Source organism: Mytilus edulis, chromosome 1 (assembly GCF_963676685.1).
Source record: "Mytilus edulis chromosome 1, xbMytEdul2.2, whole genome shotgun sequence".
NCBI classification, from domain to species: Eukaryota; Metazoa; Mollusca; class Bivalvia; order Mytilida; family Mytilidae; genus Mytilus; species Mytilus edulis.
Genome location: NC_092344.1, coordinates 67177903 through 67200350, shown reverse-complemented (window position 1 = coordinate 67200350; position 22448 = coordinate 67177903). Strand labels below are relative to the sequence as shown.

The 22448-nt window shown below is 29.7% G+C and overlaps 1 protein-coding gene across 6 annotated transcripts in view; it reads right to left on the bottom strand.

Moving 5' to 3' along the window:
* Positions 1 to 641: 641 nt before the first annotated feature.
* The window catches only part of LOC139487640 (protein Wnt-7b-like), an 81262-nt gene continuing 59455 nt past the window's right edge, over positions 642 to 22448 (bottom strand). For all 6 annotated transcript variants that reach the window (XM_071272610.1, XM_071272596.1, XM_071272603.1 and 3 more), the window contains 2 exons: positions 20339 to 20610; positions 642 to 1963 (listed from right to left, as the gene is read on the bottom strand). In XM_071272610.1, the coding sequence (XP_071128711.1) occupies positions 1481 to 1963; positions 20339 to 20610 (755 nt within the window). In that variant the 3' untranslated portion in view covers positions 642 to 1480. The remainder of the gene's footprint in view (positions 1964 to 20338; positions 20611 to 22448) is intronic.

Here is a 22448-nt window from a genome sequence, read left to right as displayed (position 1 = left end):
AATTGATGGATTAAGCTCACGATATTTCGGGGCTTTTGATAAAACATTACGCTGATCTATGTTATTGCCAATGTTTAAGTCACCAGTAATAACGTGGCTAGTCAAGGACTATAATACAAGAATTGTTGGACGAAAGAAATGGATACAACTATTGGTAAACCAATTCTCGTTGTGTATGCAAGCCATTTTAGTTCCAATTTATGACTTATACTGCAGTAATCATCACAAATATCATGGAACAGTTTTTGTATTCCTTTGGTAAAGTATGTAGAGACTGAAATATCTCTTCACGTGTACATTTTAGATCCAAATTAGACCATGCATTACTAGACCATTAATAATTAACACTTTGAATGTTCTTGATCAATGTTAATTTGGAAAATCGCTTCAGACGTATTATCTTAAATATTTTTTGCATATTACTCAGAAAAAAATTAACCTTTGAATTAAATCAAGCTGCAAATTTTAATATAAATAAGATATGTGGGGTATACATGTTAATGAGATAATAGCCCAACACAACAATGAAGTGTTATACTGCTTTCACAATTCTGGTACTGAACGCTTCTGATAAAGGTAAAACCCGGAATTCAAATCAAACACAGTAAAACTATTATATTTTCATTGAGAAAATACAAATATGAAAACATAAATATTTAATTTTAATTTACATGGTATGTACAATATGTAGATAAAAATAGCTTTTGTAGTGTGAAATGTTTGGCAAGATAAGAAAATATCAAATGAATTGGATATGTCCATCCACTACATATAAAAGAAAACAAGGTGCAATCTTTTGTCTTGTAAAAAGACTAATATAATTTTAAACTAAATTATTAAAAGAACTTATTTTTTTTCGAAATATAAAGAACAATAGAATTGAGATGCAATGAAATGAAATGACCGTCGCGTGGTCATACAAACAATTTTACTTGAATCATTTTGGCTTTTCACTGTTCAAGCACCATCAGTTATGTACATATACCTCGACAAATGATGTGTAATGAATTCTTAGTAATGAAAAACGTAATATACGTTTAAATGTGCATATGATGAAACACATACGCGGAATAATCTAATATATATATTTATATATACATGTATCACAGACAATAACAACAGTGATATGATTTATATCACATTTCAACACCAAATATCATAATTATGGTTCATAATTGTTATCAACAAACTTAAGTCACGAGGCTGAATGTCAGTTTCATACGCTCACGTGTGTCGTTTTCTGTATCCAGTTGTACGTGAAGTGCGTACGCCGTCGATTAGTCATTTTCAGCAACATCTCATTCTTGTCATCAGAAACTTTAAAATGGGACACAATGCAAAAATGATATGCTAGATCTCTATAAGCAAATACGTAACGTAAGTAACCATATATTTTCAGTGCCACGTGGGAATTGTCAAAATATCATGCCATATTTGGCGTACTTCGAAACCTCAGCTAGAAGTCATTTAACGACGTTGATTATTTGCAAGTGTATTCTTCCGTTCGTTCGCTGCACTTATTACAATTGACATAACAACACCAATGAAATTTACAATTGCACGTCCATGTTTTTGTGTATTGGTGTGTATTGTAACCACGCCCACAACACATTAAGTCACAACCGTCAGTTTCGGTAGAAGTCCGATTGCATGTTCTCCCGACTGTTCCCAATGATCCTTTTAGTGGATCATGATCACAATAGTTAGGAGATTTTTCTAAATAACAAACGTCTGATCTCCTAGGCTTTGTATGTTTATTTTTTAATCTTTTTATTATTAGATGTGATGCAACTTTATTACGTTTTGCTTTTAGTGTAGTCACTAATTTAGCTCTTCCATATTTTTTCATTATATAGTTTCCTATTTTTCTAAACGTTGGTAGTGTTGTCCAGCATGTTTTCGTTGTACAGGATCCAGAAACACCATGGCACTTGCACCCTGTTTCCATATTTTCTTTTACTGCCTGAAATAATAAAAGATAATTTTGGTAACGACATATATGATACTTTGATTTAAGAAATAAAAAATTCTGAATGCGCGAACTTCTTAACTATATGTTACCATTCTATAAATAAATGAGTTGATAGAAAACAACCAGCCAGCAATTCTAATACATATAGGATACATATCTAACGGTTGTACAACAACAACAAACAAACATAATTAAAGAAGTTCTAAGATCTGTAAAAAGATACTGATTAAAGATTATTGATATCAGGATAAGATGAAATAAAATCGTATTGAGAGATATTTTGGCTCAACAAATGGCGTCATTAGTGCCAGTCCCTTTTCAAAATGTGATAAAACATTGAGGAACAAACGATTTTGGGCCAGTATTGGGATGTCAAAGATACCCGTCAACGTCTACTTAAGTATTGGGATGTAAACATACGCAACCACGTCTGCTTAGTATTGAATGGTCCACTTATCTTTTGAAAATAGTTTTTCATTATGTTAAAATAACCATAATTAATTACTTAATTGATAAGATACCATTTTAACGAAAAATTAAATAAATTCAACTTTGAACTTATGATAAACCAGTACACAATACCCTGATAGAGATATCCGGATGAGATAAATATCTTGGTTGAGATAACCTCATATCATTTAACATCAAACGAGACAGCCTGCTATTGGATAGCATGCTGTCGTCGTTAACTATACAAGCCCTGTGATTAAAGGGACCATCTTATTCATTTTGTCCATTACTATTTAAATATTTGTATATATTCACTTGAAGATGCTTTATGATGCAAGGATAGTTAAACCTTCAGGGTTATTAAACTTTTAAAGATAATGCTAAACGGAACTGTATACCTATCATTGTTATGTATTTTATTAAGCCATTGTTCATACTTCAATAGATGCATATTTATGGCTCTAAAGTCTCCACAAAAAACGAAAACTAAACCAAACAAAATCATCAGACTTTTCTATTAAAATACTCCCTTTCCTTCTTTCTTTAGGTCATTATTGTAGACTTCAATTTGGACCAATAACGAACAAGGATGTATAATTTACAAATCTCTAATAACTCGGATTAAATATGTGTAACTATCAATATATCTATGAACGTATCTTTGAAGCCAGAAACGCTTTATATTCATATACCTCATATTAAGCACGTTGGCACATATTTTTCGATACAAATAGTTTTATATGTTTTAGTTTGCCTCAATTTCCTTCAGGCACAGTTGGTGACAGAGGGTTAAATTTACAGTGTAACTTTTGAATATTGTATTAATAAAAGTTTGAATCTTCGCATTTCCAGTGTCTTATTTGTTTTCATTTCTTGTACCACATTATGTCATATAACTAAAGTATAAACTAGTCATAAAATATAACTTAGATTGGTATGTGTCAAGAGGAAAAAACAAAACAAAAACACTTTGATGCTCTGAATTATTCATTGACAAATTGTATACTCGACGCGATTGGGAGCTTGATATATGTTGAACTGTGGCTGTCTCTTGGTTATGGGTGTCGTCGGATTGCAATCTGATTGACACATACCCCACATATCCTTTTATAAATAAACAAGACAACACAAGACACATTGTTTTGATACAAATTCAATAACATTTCAACTTGATTGTCTGTTCATTATGTTAAAAGGTAATACAATTAACATACTCAATGGATGGGTATGTCTTGATGGTAGTTGCTCTAATATTGGAATATTTCAAACACACAAACTACACCCACTATTCTAAGGTCAGAACATTTGAATCATTGTGGTTTTTATTTGTAAAGCAAGTTTAAATCAGTTGTAAAATGAAGATAATTGTTTTAGGAGATAGTATCATTACTTGGTTGGACAAGATATTACGTATGCTTATTTATGTTCAGTAGATTTTCAGTGATTATTTTCTAAAGTATAATTGTATCTTGTCAAAGGACAGGTGTCATAAATTTGATTAAAGAATTCAATGACAATTTTGTCATAATTTAGGTCTCCTCAATAATTATATCTATGGCAATAGGACTTGCTTGGGAAAGAAAAAAATAAAATGACATTTTTTTCCAAAAAGATAATTAAAAATAATGTGTTTTGCAAGACATAAAAAAGTTTTTTAGTTCTACTTAGAGATTTCAAATTTGAAGAGGATTTTTACACCTAGGTAAATATACTTAATATCATAAGTCTTTTAAGAACCTTGATGGACACTCTTATTGAAACTATCTATACTGGTTTACGCCGTCAAGATAAAAAGATTTAAAACTTTTTTGAAAGCTAAGAAACAATCACGAATTAACGCTTTGTTTAATTACTAAAACGACAAGAAATTAAATATGTGCTAATTAAACACTGATTTGTAAGGTCAAAGATCACGTGTCAGAGATTAACAAAAGATCTGAAATTGTTTTTATAGGTATCATAGGGTTCTCCAAGTGTACGATTTCAATATAAAACAGTTTAAATTTTCGTCCGAAAAATAATTTAATATTGCAAAGCAACACAGTTTTTTTAATTTGTGTTATCTGAAAACGATTGAAATAAAAGTTTTAGTTTCTTTTCGTATCTTCTATGTTTCTACTGTTCAAATTATTATCATTAAATACACACAACGTTTTTGTTCTTTATGTCGCATGTTTCATAAATCAGACATACGTAGATTGATTTAACAACATATTGATTGACAATTGCCAGATATATCTCATCTGACTTATAAGATAGACACAACGCGTGAAGGGAAGGTTCACTTTGAGCTCTCAAGTTTTAACTTCTGACAGTTATTAGCAGCAAGTGTCAAACTTGACAAGGGTTGAACACATATCTATCCAAGACATGCAAAATTCTTTGCATATTGATATCTGCAGTTCATTAGTTTTAAATACATATAAAACGTTAAAGAGAAATGAATGACGTAGGTGATTTGTATTAGCTTCGTAACAGTTTATCAAAAGCCATAAAAATTACTATGTAAATGAAGTTAACTCCCAACGCAAGGGATTCCACATACATTAAAGTATACCGCATACTTAAAAATGTATCAACCCTCAAGTATATATGACAAATGGCATTCCCACAATAATCCCCACAATGCAAACGAGGATTAATACGGTTTTAACATTTTCTGTTATTAACAAGCAGTCTGCAGCTACGTTTTGAAATTAGAAGGCATTATGTACTAGAATACATTTTTGACAATCATTTGTTTTTTGTGGAATTTCAAAATTCTTTAAATATAGTCAACAGTAGTATAACGTTATTAAAATTTCGTTTCAAATCGATTAATAGGCAGTTTAAGGTAACAAACAAAACCTAAAGGAATCAAATGAATTACTGAGGGATCCAGACCGAGTGAGACGATATGGTATAATCATGGAATCTTTTGATGACCATTTACAGCTATTGAATATATAAAACTGCTGATTGAGGCAGAATATAGAGTCAACATTGAAATCATAACATAGATGCGGCCATTTTGGGGTAATTGACAGTTTATTACCTCAAACAAACATGGCATCTGCAATGTTTTACACCTGTTGGACTTGAGCGCCTACGAGTCTTATATAGATAAACGCGCGTCTCGCGTATTAAATTGAAAGCATCGTAGTTTTAATCAAATTTCACACTACTATTTATATTTTGCTTCATTAAATGAGAATAAAGCAGCTGTATACATAATGAAATGGAAGAATTTTTTATTGTTTATGATTTTGAATCAAAATAGTTTTTTGTTTTCGGTCAAATTCTTAAATATAGAAACGTGTTTGGTCTTAAAAATGAAAGGAAAACATACATGCGCCAAATTGATCAAACAAAAAAGAGTAATAAAAGCCCTCAAAACGTAAAGAATTATATTAAGAATACAGCTTTTTGAACCAATTCAAACATATTGTGGACTCAGATAAAAATAACATGAATGTCGATATGCGCTTAAACCACCAGAAAGCGTAAAGTAAAACGCTTTAACCTATCTATCTCATATCTTATTACATTAGAAGAAAAAGTAGAAAATCTATAAACAAACTTCAAATGTAATTCTACTTGAACTGATAGTTTATTGAGTGTAATATTAATCGTTTTCTTGCCTTTGATTGTTGCATCTTTTTTAATGGAATTGCGTCGTCATTTCCATATAATTAGTCTATTCGAAGATGTAAATCACAAAATGTGCAAAAACATAGCGTGAAGTCAATTCAAATATACGTTCCAATTTTCTCAGCAATGATATTTTCTATTTAATAATTCAGACGAAATACTAATGGACATTTTTTTAATAGTTAAAAACACACCATTTAAACAAGATTTGATTTATCAAGATAAAATGTCACATAAGATAGTGTTAGGCCTAATTAAATTCACGTACTGTCATTTAAACAAGATTCTAGTAGAAATTTATGTGTTTTCAAAAGATTTGACAGGGTATATTTGAAAATATTTCCAATATTTAGTTTGAAAAGTAAGTACCATTTATAAAAAAAAAAAAAATTTGCATTGCACTCACCTCAACATAAAGAGAACATGCTTGATGTTACGGTATTAATGTGTGTTTCTAAAAGATGATTACAGTCCAAATATGGGTTATGTATACGCAAACTTGCGTAAGAATACAAAGCGGTCATTTTCACCTTTTAGACGGCGTATGTTTTTTTTTAAATTACAAACCAACACTGTTTGTGTGTATAGTTGATTTTAAACCTGCTATAAACGACTTTGATTTTGTAAAATGAAATATCTTTAAATTCAATTTAAAATCGTATTAGAATCTGTCATTGTTACACATTTTGGATGAAATGACCTTTAAATAACATTGAGAAGAAATATCATCCATTATGTTTTCTCTTTCTCCAAAGAAAGGATAGCGTTTCCAAAGTGTGCGGTATTAAGTTGAAGAGAGTCAACTACTCTTTGTAAACACTACAGGCAGAAATTGTAAAAGAACACCAAGAATTAAAATTCTTACAATACGATATCTTAATCAAATCATTATGCAACTTAAACTCTTATGACAGTACATTAATAAAACTGATAATTCACTTATACATCAATTCTGACAGGAATTGAAATAAAATAATATGTAGTATGCAACAATATTAATGTACAAGGTAGAGATATTACTAATCTGAACTTAGATGAGGTCGGTTCAAGACAAAAATACTTATAATAGAACGTTCTTTTCAACTCGCATAAAGTCATCTGTTATAAACAGGTCATATTGTCATGCGATAGTACAATTTATTCTCTATTTTTGCCATTGAATAATTCTGACACCTAGGAAGATATTTTTTAAACAATTCAAAATTATCGTAAATTGGTGTCGTTCCGTCAAAAACTAGTGTGCAACAAATACTTTACGTGTTATTTAATTTTAATTCCTAACATCTATAGTTATTTGATACTTATTTTATCTATCTTGTATGTTTTGTATAATTCTTTAACTGTCATATTATCTGCACCAAAACTTTATAAAAATTATATAGTGCCATGTTTTAATAAGTTCTGCCATGTATATTATCTCTGAAAAATCAGAATTATTTATGAATGACATTTTGCAGTTATCTCGCACTATATAAAGTGTTTAATTTAAAGTGAATAACTACTTTCATGTTTGGCAGAAGAAATAGAAGGATTATTTGACATATCTACAAATACTCATGATAGTTTCAATATAAAGTTGGACAAATCGAGAAAAAACTCAGTTAAATAAAGCTACAAGGTCGATAGTTACACATTTCACTTAGAAACTGAACAAAGCTAAATATAAAATAATACATAAAGAAGACGATAGGAATTATAAAAAACTATCTGACAAAAAGAAAAAGTAACTCCTCCGAAAAAAAAATAACTACCTTACAACGGATAACACATGATGGTCAGGACAGCCCCAAAAAGTACCATTCTGGCGGGGTTTAACAAATTTACCCCAACGTTGGTAGTACTAGACCATTTGTCCGAACTTTAACACGTTTATAGATTGCTAGAATAAGATGGTCACTAACTTGAACAATGATGAAAATAAAATTTACGGTACCAATTTCCCTGAAGCAGATTGGAATTTTGACAATATATGTATAATCATTGATGCTAGAGTTATCGGACAATCTCCAAAGGGTAAATGGCCTTAAACAGGATGGAGCGAAAGCAGTTTTGTCTATGCGGTATGGGGTTTGTTTATTGTTGAAGTCCGTACGGTGACGTACAGTTGTTTTAAAATTTCGGTGTTATTTTGGTCTCCTGTGGGGAGCTGTCTCATTAGAAATCATACCACATCTTCTTTTTTATACTGAATGGTGAATTACCATTTATATAAAGCACACGTTTAATTCAATAAAACATAGAAACACTTTACTACCAATGAATAACAGATATAAATAACACTAAAGAAATTGAAAATAATTGTCTTAAGTTCTCATTGAATAATAAATGACTGGCTTACAGAACACGAAATTTAATGATTGTTTTATTCCATGTTAATAGCGTAAAAGACTTATTTCCCTTTAACGTGTATTTCTGTTTCAGTACGTGCTTCTTTTTTTAAATGAAAATGTCTACCTATCTTTATAGAGTGAAGAATATGGAGTGCATATGAAGGTCGCTATTTTAAGATTACATTCATTCTGATAAATGTTCAATGTATTTTGTATACGTAACAGAAAAAGTTATTAAAAAAGTGTAATGTCTATTACATAAGTTTAATATTTCGTTCTAAATTTTGTACAAAATTAAAAGCCATGTATCTTTGATAGTTGTTTTGTTTTTTCGAAAACTTTCTGATTGAAATACTAGGATCGTTAACAAGATATACTATTTTCTATCGAGTAGGTCTATATAATTAATCATGAATATTTTATCACCCGCAGGAGTTTCAACATCTACTTGTCATCAATTTGTTTGAGATCTACTGTGACTATTCTGTTTGGATTTCACCCCTACATGTTTGGTTGAACAATCATTGAATGAAAGATCTTTTAAAATATTTCTATAATTCAATAAACTATTTATCAATATTTCTCATATTTTAAACTATCGATAACATTTATTTGTAAATGATAACCTTTTCAAAATTGCTTCTTAAACATGCTTTGCATTCGCATTTTATTAATCGAAGGTGGATTAACTAAACTTCATAACTTAAGCACTAAATGGTCTCAACACTTATTAAAAAATTTGAAAACCTTCGTGTAACTAAAAATATACCATTCATGTTCAAATATAAATTAATTTACAATTAAACAGAAATTATTGGATTATATACCACGCACTACTATTAACAATATGATAAATTCTAAATACTGTATCACAGTAATGATTGAATATCGTTCATAATACATTTAATTACATCATATGGTAACACAGACAACGATTAACAAAAATGGAATTGTAATAATTCCTTTAAAGAGTCCAAAGACCACCTTGAGTTTAAATAGAAACAATATTTACAGAGTACCAGAATACCTGTAATTTAAAATTAAATGTATATCGTCAATTTAATGACAACGTAATCAAATAGAAGATTGATAGTCAAAAATGTTGACCCAATCTTTGTTTAATATTTTCGTAAAGAGATGATACTCAAGAAAATATTTAACAATCGGAAAATAAAATCAATTAAGAATCGTCACACACGTATTTGATAAGTCCCTTACAGAGAATTACTCAATGTTTCTACATTTTGTTCCGTACTCTTTTATTATATATTGTCCCCTTTGAAGTCGATGTGAATTGGAATGTGAATATTTGATGTTGGTTAAGTATGACATGGCGAGATTAAGCTAACATGTAGGTGACATTCATTTTTATAATGTGACAAAATTTACAAATATCAATAGATCTACTACAATTAGGATTCTTTCATTACTTCAAAGAATTTTCTTCGACAAACATAACAAACTTTAACTTTTTTTTAGTAAAATGCATAATAAAATTTTGTTAGAAATAGACCATTAATCCTTTAATTGGAATGCAAAACGAAACGTTTTATATAATATTGAGTTAAGGTTGTAGTTTGGATTTCAGTTTACATAATTCTCAAGTTCTTAACCGATTCAATATTTTAACTTGTTATTTTTTTTTTTACTTTACAATCAACATTTGATATCCTTGTTATTCGTTATTCATAGTTAAAATTCATTTGTTAATTATAATTAATAAAATGCTTGCCATCCATTATCAGTTTTATGCTATGAGGTCATCACATGAAAATACCGCTTTATAACGAAAAAAAACCCACTTATTTCTCTAAGGACAACAAAGTTTATCTTCATATTATAAAATAGGTATCAAAGGTACCAGGATTATAAAAACAGAGACAAAAATTTGAAAATTCTCATCTTTGTTCGCGTACGTTTTAAATGGGTTGGGCTCGCGTTTAAAATTTGAAAATCTACTATATGAGCTGACGGAATATCGTTTTTCGTTCGATTCAGTTGTATAATTTACATTACATAATGTTTATGATAGACCTTTTGGTAAGGATATATATACTTCTTTATGTCAAGTGATCCTTTAAATCAACCGGATATCTTCGGCAAAGTGGTCTGTGTTGGCCGACGTTTACACAATAGGTATAATGCGAGGATGCAGTTTATCTTTGTAAGGTGATCACTATAGTAAATTAGTTGTTGAAATTCGTTAATGATGCACTGAAATCGATAGCTTTTAATTGTGACTACTAGTGCAGTGCAACCAAGTTAGATGGATTTACTTTATATCATAACTTTTTTTTTTCTAATTTGAAAAAGCACCAGATTATCTCTGGGCGAACAATTATTGCTAATGGAATTATCATAATTAGTTATTCCATTGTCAGAAAGTGTCAAAAGTCAAACGTGTAAAAGTATCCAAATTAGTCTACCTTTGCCTGGAGAAGTAAAAACATAAGCACAACTAAATTACGTTTTAAACTGAAAATGGAAAAACAATTTGAATTTAAATCATGCGAATTCCAAATTATATTAGATATGTTTTAAAGCTGTTAACAACAACCAAAATGGGTTTCACTAAGGGTATAACAGCGAAGATGCACAATATCTGTTTCATGAGATAACCTCAGTTTTGATAAAAAAAAGGCTTTCGTTATCGATGCATTGATAGGTCGAATTTGAATCAGTTGATCATATAGTGTGCTTTAAAGAAAGGCAACGGTTGTATACCACTGTTCAACAGTCATAATTCGAGTAAGAAAAATGAATTCGGGTAACTAACTAAAAGCAAGGAAAGCACTTTAACTTAAAGAGGAGTTTTAACAGATTTATTATTTCGGAAATGCTAACTACTTTGATACTTTTTGAAGTCGTTACATTTTACATAGTTGTATATACCAACGTTAGAGTATCGTCTTACATAATACTTGTCCATTGAAAAAAAACCCTAATTATTTTCTGATAGACGTAGTCCATACAACAGTGTTTTGGCAGTATGCGAAAGACAATAACTTTCAAAGATCTTGTTTTAAAAATGTTAATTTTAATTTCGTTTGTAGTATCTTAAGAGTAAACACAGATAGAAATAAGCTGAGTAAGGACTGATCTAAAAAATTGCAATTTAGCATTTTAAACATGGTGTAATGATTGTAAAAGAACTTAGACTGCGTAACATAGAATATTGGTTTAATTCACAAAAATTACAAATTTTAAGTAATACAACTCAAAAGCTTTATAAATGAAAGGGAAGAGTAGATTAATTAAATTATCAAATATCAATCTAAGGTTACTGCGACGTAAGCATTGTCTTAATATGAAATCAAATATACAATTAATGGACGCCTCCCGTTAAGTTAAATGCATGGTTATTTAATGAACCCTAAAATTTGTCAAATAGAGACAAAAGTAATATGCCTATAGTTTTACTAGTTTTAATTATTTTCTGACCAATTTACAATAACAAATTGATGCATATCAATTTCTTGCAAGTGATCCTCACACAAATGACGAAAAACATTTTAAAACGTAATGTAAAACTGCATACAAAGATTATAAATCATTTTACAAATAGACAATATGGAAATATTTCATTGTGTGTGAAAACACATTAACCACACGTAACTATTCAAGGGTACGTGCCCACAAACACCCTGTAACATCCATTTTGTATTAGGATCATTCCTCGTCAGTACTTACTTAATTCAAAATAAAGTGACATTGCATGCGATGGACAAGCATCCCTCATATACCTTGTTTTTAGTTTTTTCCTCATTTATATTCTCTCTCTCAAAATAGTTAAACTTCAATAATTAAATGTATTGAAGCGTAACAATTACATGTTAAAATAAAATTGAGCTTGCAACAAATATATAGTCCGTTAGCAAATTAATACATGACATATTATGTGTTTATGTACTGTTAAACAATGTATCGTCTGTGATTTGAATTATTTTATAGCAAAATAGATGTAAGAAAAAAATGTAAGAGAAGTTTATAGTAATAAAAGATGGATATTGTTTACGTTGTATCCTATAACTAAAGTGTACTTTAAAAGATATTAAATGCATAACTTTGCAATGGTTACATGAATGATACGTTACGTTACCTTTATCAAATAGAAAAAAAAAAAGAAAAAAATAAATAGACAAGTGGTATATGTATCAGGTCAAACAATGCATGATATGAGAAATGAACTCTAGTACGGGAAATGCAAAGAAGAAATACTCATGCAGATGAAATGCGTTGAATTTTAAGTCTCATATCTTTGATGAATTTCCCCAAAAAATTAATCATAAGTATATCGAAAGTAAGCAGACATACTTAAAAAGAAGAACAATATACATGATTTATGTTGAAAAATAAAAGAAAGAAACAGTCTACATGCTGAACTCTCCGTCAGAATGATTTTTTAACTTTCATGTAAAAAGATGCTACCCATTGGGGCCCGGGGGGGACTTCAAATAACAGGAGTGAACGACAAATAGACAACAGCATGGTTAAAAAAAAAGAATCAGTTAAAGAGATTGCGTTAGGTAGTTTATCGATGTTCAGCTGGAATCTCAAAAGGCAAGATATGTTACAAGCAAAGACGGTAATGAAAAACCATTGAAAAGAGTTAAGTTTGAAAGGAATGAGAAGATGTGTGTGTATCGGTTTATTTAGTATGAAGACAACAGTGGTGTACCGCTGTTCAATAGTCATAAAGCAGTTAAGCATTTAAAAAATTCAAGTCACAAACCAAAATCGAGTGAAACACATCATCTATAAGAGGAAAACAACGAAAAAGCAGAAACACTGAACTGCTGCAAAAACAAACACATAGAAACGGACTATACGTAAACATCTGCCAAAAAGGCATCACATAATATAATGTAATCAAATACAAATACAAATACGCAAAATACGATGTTAAATAGTTGCAACCATTTCTATCATTAACAAAATAATATTCCAGGATGTATTTTTTTTGTTATCTTTTTTTCCAAATTTAACTGTTTGCATGCATGGGTTACAATGAATGAATTATAACTATAAATTGTCGATGATTTTCACTTTAGAAATATTCATTATTAACATCTAAATAACTTCAAATGAAAAGAAATAAAATTTTATATCATTTGTCTTCCTTGTTCAATGACATATGAAAAGAGTTAACCACGCTTATATTTTATGTTACTGCCATTAATATATGATCACTATGATCATCTTTAAACATGATCCCAAGTAAAACTATATAGCTAGAGATGTATTTTGTGTGTTGTAACTTCAAACCTGTGTAATTTATGTTCATAGATTCATTTAAAAATGCACCAACAATGTAACTATGATCTGAAGGCCAAACACATTTGGGTAATGCATGTTTACATTCCCATTTACTAAAACTGTAAAGAAAAAAGAAATAACTAAAAACTTATGAAAGACCTTCTCATTTTTACTTATATTATACACTGCTTGAATTTAAAAGCAAGCACAAATGCACGAAGAGAGGAATATTTCTGTGGTCGGCATAACCGTCTTTTGCATGATTAACTGATTGCCAAAATGATTTTGTCAGTTTAGTAAACTTTCAAAGTAACAAGGAGGGTATTTTTAGGAGTTATATTAAACTAGTATAAAAACGCCAACTATTGGTGGAACTGCGTGACATTAAAGAACATGTCGTCCCCGGTCTAGGTGAGGTCAATTTTTAGTTATATGCGTAGTATTTTGTATATATATAGATATATAAAGATTTGGTATGAGTGTCAATGAGACAACTCTCCATCCAAGTCACAATTTGTAAAAGTAATGACCTCCATCAATACGCATTGGCTAACAATGAACAACAAGCTATAAAAGGCCCCAAAATGACTGGTGTAAAACTATTCAAACAGGAAAAAAAACACCGGTTTAATTTATATAAAAAACGAGAAACGAGAATCACTTATGAACTTATCAACAAAATACAACATTTAAACATCAGGTTCCTGACTTAGGCAAGGTGCAATCAAATGCAACAGGTTTAAGACGTATTTCGTAGTCTGTTTGTTTGTTCATTTTATTTTGTTCTGACCAGAGTAGTGTCTTTCTAAATTCGACCTTCTGTCCCTTTTGTATCGTCTCCTCTTAGATTCTAGCTAAAATTTAAAGGATAAAAATCTCACAACCCTTTCACTGTCAAACTATAAAACTAACTCGTGTGGCCTCAGTCGCAGTAATAATAAACCTTGTGCAGAAATATATAATTTATGTTTCCTTTCCCAGGATTTAATAAGAATTGAAATAGGTCATTTGAGGACAATTTATCTATTAGAAATCACCTTACATAAACTACTATATTTATTACCTGTCTTTTATTTTGTCGAAATACATGTATATAAATCTATTGTATATCATATAAGTGCTGTATCCTCTTTATTGGTATGTTTTGTCCTATTATCATGTTAATTTTAAGACAGACAGTGCAAAAATATTAAGTAGTAAAACCTGCCAAATACCAGAGTATATATCCGAACAACCAACATAAAGTTAATGTCATATAAAATGAACTAAACTTAACATTCCAACTTTTATAAACCTTCAATATTGCCAATTAAAGTTTTCAAGTTTCAAATGAAGTTGTTGAATTTTAAAACGTAACTGTCTAAGCGACTACAGAGAGAGTGAACATTTATAATTTTATTTGATGGTTTGTAACATAAAAGTCGAGAGGATTACTAACAAGACAGTCATTATTGTACGAGAAATCACAGCCAAGTGGATTGACATTGACCTTAGGATTACGCTTCACCTATCTCAGTTTTGATTTACTAGTAATAGTCTTTGTTAATGCTTAATAGGAAATCATCGTATAACAATGAAATACTTAATTGTATGACCATGAAATACTTAATTGTATGACCAGGAAATACTAAATTAAATGACCAGAAATACTTAATTGTATGACCAGAAATACTTAATTGTATGACCATGAAATACTAAATTGTATGATCAGAAATACTTAATTGTATGACCATGAAATACTAAATTGTATGACCAGAAATAATTAATTGTATTACCATGAAATACTTAATTGTATGACCATGAAATACATAATTGTAATGAAATACTTAATTGTATGACCATGAAATACTTAATTGTAATGAAATACTTAATTGTATGAACATGAATTACTTAATTGTATGACCATGAAATACTTATTTGTCTGACCATGAATGTCTCCTTCGTTTTCAAACGTTTTGTACATCGTGTCATTTTAAAGCGCGATACTGAATTCTATATTTTTGCATAGCAATAACGAAGGGATTTCCTTTTTATATTTATATTATAATTTTCAACTACTTCATCTTGAAGTTAACCTATCAACTCTTTAGATGAACGGTTTTTTTGGTAGGAATTCTGAGTTAAGTTTAGAGCCACATTTTAACAAAAATGTGATGTTTGATGTAGCCATTATTCCAGGTAGAAAAATTAAGCAGTATAAAAAATCTCAATTGCTTAAACTCCAAGTTGGATGGGAATAGATGCATTGATGTTATAAGCATCTCCTGCTCTTTGTGTATCACCTTTTATACGATTGCAAAGGCAAATACTGTAAACCAACTAATTTTTGCGGGCTATTTATTTTCGCGACTTACGAGTCGCGAATATGTATTACTTAGATCTTTCTATATTCTACTACACCAAGCAAATTAGAGATCGGGAAATTAAATTGCCTCGAAAAGAACTAGAAAGGGCTAAACGCGAAATAAAGTATCCGCGAAAATAAGTTGGTTTACAGTATAGTGGTAAATCTTAAGTTTGTGACAAGCCAACCTCGATTATAATGTTAAATGGGTATACAGATGGCATGTGAGATCGAGTTCAATTGTCACTAGTAAATCAAGAAACTGAGACACTAGTACTGTATCAGACATTGTTTTTCTATTATCTAAATTTCAGTCATATTCTAACCTCAGTCAAAGCTGTCCTGGTCACATATCTTTGATCAATAATATAACTTTCATTATGGTTTTTCATTTGAAACTACTTGTATTACATCGTAAGTAATTGCGTATGTTTATTAACGTATCAGATGTTTTGTCGGTTACATATAAATACTGAAGACAAATGCTGCTAGTATTTTTTTTGGATAAAAATTTACATATCACTTCTGTTTCGTAGGGTATTTGTTTCAATGACTTTATTCAACTTAACAATAATTTAGTGTAGTGGAATAGTTATTTTAAATCTATACATGGATGTGTTACAAACTAGCTTTCAAGTATATCAAAAGTGACAGTTTGCTACAAACTGCAGATACGTGTACAAAATACGAAAATGAATATTGTATTTCACTTTTTCAAAATGTGAGTTTTTAATAAGTTTAACCCTACAATTGATACTTGTAACAATTTAATCATGTGCAGTGATTTTTTATTATTTCAACTTTCCTTATGGCATTTCAATTTAGTTGATGCTTGAATATGAAGATTATATTGGTAAAAAAATACAATACATTACAGATTCGATTAAATCTAATTATCAATCCGTCAGATAAAGCGGATATAATAATAAGTATAATGTTATTTTCTTAATACTTTGACATGCCACTTTGTATAAAGATGATTGCTGAAATATAAAGCCTAATACAATTACGGAGAAATCATGTATAAGATCCGAATAAGCCAACCTGATCAAAAGTCTGTGTCATTGTATATGCTTAAAACAGTATATAATGACAATCAAACATAATTACTTGACAAATATACTAATTATTTATCATAAAATGTCAGTTAATCTGTCAAATAGTCTAAAGGAATGTTGTTGGTTATGTCCATTCTTTAACTAAATGGTTAAATCTTCTCAGGTATATTTAATTTGGATTTTCACATATCCCAAAGCTACAGACATTGAAAACAATAAATGAAAAAATAAAATTGAAAAATAAAAGAACATTTACCGTTATCCAATACAGAAAATGGGGTATCGAGTAGTTTGGTCTGACTAAATTATGTTATTAGCTATGAAAACAATGAATTATTAAATAGAGAAAAGAAAAACGTATAGTATTGATCTCTTATGATACAATTAAAACATACATGCTTATCAAGTTAAATGCAAATAATAAAAATCAATATTGAGATTTTCATATATATAGTGCCTCGAGATGTATAAGATAATCTCATGGAAGTAACACTTTAAAAATTTTATGAATCAAAATCAGGAACACTAAAATATAAGCATCATCGTTCATTTGATGCGACTGTTATACAAATGAGAGGTTTAACTAGCTTAAAAACCAGGTTTAATCCACTATCTAAGAACATGCCTGCACAAAGTTAGTAATATGATGGTAGTTATCTATTCGTTTGATTTGTTTGAGATTTTGATTTTGAAATTTGATTAAGGTCTTTCCGTTTAGAATTTTTCTCGGAGTTCAGTATTTTTTGACTCTACTTTTTCATACAAGTAGAGTTTTAGAAATAAAAAGAAAAAAAAATTACGTGATGAAAACTCGTTTGTTTCATTACTAGTATGTAATTAACATATCAATTAAATAATGCATTCACCAATTACTAACATAAAGCAGCCTAAACTGATATACTGCTTTAATATATCATATGTACAAGGTCTTACGTTATGATATTAGCTCAAGCTAAAATGAATCTCCATATGTAAAAACGTATTTCTATAACTGATTAAGTAATAAAACCCATGAATTTCCGTAGTTTATAAACGTATATTGCCAGATACATCTCAATTTATCTTTATAACACCCACCAATTCAACAATTACTAACATTTGTATTTACTTTTAATAATACTAAACATTTTGCAAGTCATATACAATTTAAACAAAATAAATAGAAGCTTTCATCAATTATTTTTCCTGTTCGTGTTTTTTTCTTTCTTTCAAAAATGTTTTTATAGTCAAATTCATCTTGTTGATGTTTTCGAATTAGTCTGAATCTCGAATTCATAGTTTTTTTTTCTCATTAAATCCAATTGTTTTTGTATGGCCTGATAAAGATATTGTTTTTTATGGTCAATGCTTGACCTTAAAGTTTTCTTTCACGGAAAAATTACAATGTTTCTTTACTATTTTAATAGTTTTAGCAGATCTTTGTTTAATAGATAATTTTGAACTAGTGTTATTTTTTTAAACATTTTTACACACATTCTTTCAATACTTGCTGTGAAAGATTATTGAGGGTATTCCACACGACGTTGAAGACTGGACTAATTCGATAGCTCCCTTGTTAACAGCAAATGTTTATCAATGAATTCATAAATTCATAAATTTAATTTTGCCATTTATTTAGGGAAGTTCCGTTTTGAATCTTCCTCGGAGTTTAGTATTTCTGTGATTTTACGTTTTGTTATATCAAATCAACTATGAAATATATAGTCCATCATGCCGGCGTTGGTGATATGTTAGTACATAGGAATGAAAAGTTCACAATAAGATAGCTGAACATATTTGATTTGTCATCACTCTATATCTTTGATGATAATCTTTCTATTTCAGTCATATGATATCGTAAATATAACGATCAACCGAAATTATGTTGTAGTGCTTGGGCAGAGTTAAATTATCTCGTAATTTAAACATTTTGCGTCCTGTAAATATATCTTAAGAACGACAAAAACTACTTAGATAAAGGTATACTTTAGATGTCCAAAAAACAGTTATTGTCTTGTTCTAAACATAATTGGGACATTTATCAATACACTTGCAATGCAAAAGAGTTTTTGATAACAACCTTATAATCAATAAATGATATATGTAGTATAAAGAATAAGACAAGTGTGGTCAGGCGATACTATAGGCGATAAAAAATGTTTGAATAGGTTAGATTGATATCCATTTTATACAGAATTAGAAGTAGGTCAAACCTGTCATAAAAGTCACCAAGTCAACTTACATCGTTCTTACTTATATTTAATCTAGTGCATATATCGCTAACTTGCAATGAAACTAAATTTCCAAGCAAAAATTTTACATATAACCAAATTTCAATCTTGAGAATTTAGAAATCATCCATAACAGAAGGCACAATCAAGATCATACTATTTATCAAAATCTTATATAGTAGTTTATGAGTAATTATTCGTTTGAAATCAATAAAAAATAATAACAATGATAAAGCACAAGAATGTATGAAAAGCAATACACATTAAAATGAAAAAGTAAAGCCGGTAAAGGGGAAATATTCTTTTGTAAATTGGCAGATAATGATTTCAACAATTCAAAATGATTTATGATTCATATACAGATATGTTAAAGAAAAATCCTTTATTTGTTGTTTTATCATCAACACCAACCTTGACAAATCACCTCAATTTCTGGATACAATTATTTCAGAAAATACAACAGACAACAGATCAACATATATATTACTAAAGAACAAAACAAAAAGTCTGAGGAAATCAAACATATTACTGATTTCCGCAAATACAGTATGTACATTTAGTGCAATAATTAGAGAAACGTACAATTCTAATTGCAAACAATTGACATGTAGCCATGAAACATAGAAGAAACTGTTACAAATATAGTTTCCAGATAGAAAAGAAGCAATTAGTTTTTTTATTTACTTTCACAGATGTATACATCGCCTGCAGTCAATTCACTTATGTTCAGACAATTCAGTATAATATCGATGCGTACAGGTTAATAGCAACTACAAGACAGTCTTAAAAAAATTTGAACAGATCTTAATTGAGAGCGAACTTATTGTCTAAAAAGTACCGAATTTACCGCAGTACATACGTCTGCAAATTGTCTGAACAGTACTGAATATACCACAGTACACAAGTCTGAAAATTGTCTGAAATCTGACAATGGTTTTTAAATTTTTATCAGATCAAAATGACAATTTCATTTCAAAATTTGTTAACTTGTGTTATGTCCTCAAGTTTTCATGGATTTATGTTGACAGTGTAACGAAACGTTATCTCTGCAATGCTATTTATAACAACAATTTAAATGCATCACTCACCTTTCTACCCGCTCGATTGTTGTGTTTGTTCATTAACGACCGTTCGTTTTCCTTTATTTCTCTTGCATCTAAAAATTTCCTAGAGAATTTTAGTCCATGTTTGATATCTGCACTACACCCTCCCCACTTCCAACCGTTTGCATCATAATGTCCAGTCTTTTTAGATCGATCACAACTACAACGTTTTAATCGTCCTAAACTACACGCTTGTGTCACTTCATATGTTACTCCTGCGGAGTTTATAGCATAGGAAAAAGCAGCTTCTTTGCTTCCTGTAAAGATAAAAATATGTTTTCATTATATACTGGAACTGTTACTTATTTTCGACAATATATACGGGCTGTTGTGTATCTCGTTAACGTCTTTAATAGTGACTAAAATAAAAATAAAAAACTATAAAAAAAGCATAACAAAAATAACGAACCCAAAGGGTAATTCAAAAAAGGGAAAGTCCACAGAAACTGTCAAACGTCATCAACCAACGGTACAAAAACAACTGTCATATTCCTAAACTTCATAAAGGGACTTTCTGACGAAAATGGTGGGTTAAACCTGGATGTATAGCTAGATTAACCTCACCCTTGTATAAGAGTTGTTAATAATTCCGTTATATTGTTAAAATTGGGTGTCTGAGCAACCCAAAACAGACATAATAGGTTAATGTGACAATAATTGGGATAAACCAACTAATATAAAAAAGAAGATGTGGTATGATTGCCAATGAGACAACTATCCACAAAAGACCAAACTGACACAGACATTAACAACTATAGGTCACCATACGGCCTTCAACAATGAGCAAAGCCCATACCGCATAGTCAGCTATAATAGGCCCCGATAAGACAACGTAAAACAATTCAAACGAGAAAACTAACGGCCTTATTTATGAACGTTTATTTTAACATGTAAATCATTTTGGTTATTATTTTGTAATTCGTTCAGAAACTGTTCCTTTCCATGTAAATGTTTTTTTCCTACTTTTTATTATTTCTACTATTCAGGAACATCGCGGTTATCTTTTCCGGGTAAAAGATTTCCATGTTACTCAATCACAACATCTTGAGATGTATACAAAACTTCATTTTACAAATATATTTAATTGCATCCTGTAAATACGTTAACAATATATTGTGTATCCTTCCACTTCCTTTCATTAAGGTGATGATATGGAGAGTTTGGTTATCAACAATTACAACACAAGACTGAGGTACGCAAAGTTTATCACTTTGCAGATGCTATCTAAAATTATTCATAATTTTACCATACATGTACTTTAAAATAAATTATTAGTTAAATAGCTGCAATATTATTCTAATAATTTTTCATATGTCTACATCTATATAAAGAACTTATTGTTCTGATTCAAAAAGGACATTTTAAATAAACCTACAATCACAAAGAAAAATGAGGTTACCGATATCTATTTGTTTTTGCCTCAGGATTCGATCATGAATACACTTCATACTCGAACTGGATTACGATGTTGATGTTTTATGTGCAAATATAACAAATAACAAATGCAAATCAATCGAGTCATCAAACCAATAAGCATTGACAATTGGGTATTTTGATGGGTCTTAATCTTTAATTTTCTGTATTGTATTTTTGTATTTTCGGCTGTTTGCTTGTCCTTCTATTGGAAACCATCTTAGACATTGGACGGTTGCTTCCTTTTTCTTTCTTATCGCTTAAGCTCACAAAGCACTACTGCGAACGTGTATTTCCCACATGGAAGGAAAGCTCTGCGACTTTTTAGTAAATTCAAGGTTCGAAAAATATCAAAAGGAGCTAAAATTACCTACGTATGCCCGGAATTTGACAGTAAGGTGGACAGTAAAGGTAAAAATATTTAGTTTTTTAAGTTTATTATTATATGCATTTTTGACACGTCAATAAACAGATTTAAATCATTCTTTATTACAATATTACAATGTGTCTATATTTTTTGAATTCTCATCACGAAGCAGAGGAATAAACTATATCTATGTGTATATTTGCCCTTTTAAGTAAACATTAAAGACATTTCTCACTGTCATGAGATAAAACATTAGTTTTTGTACTTTATTCAGAATCCATTATGTAATAGATTGAGCATACATATTATACAACA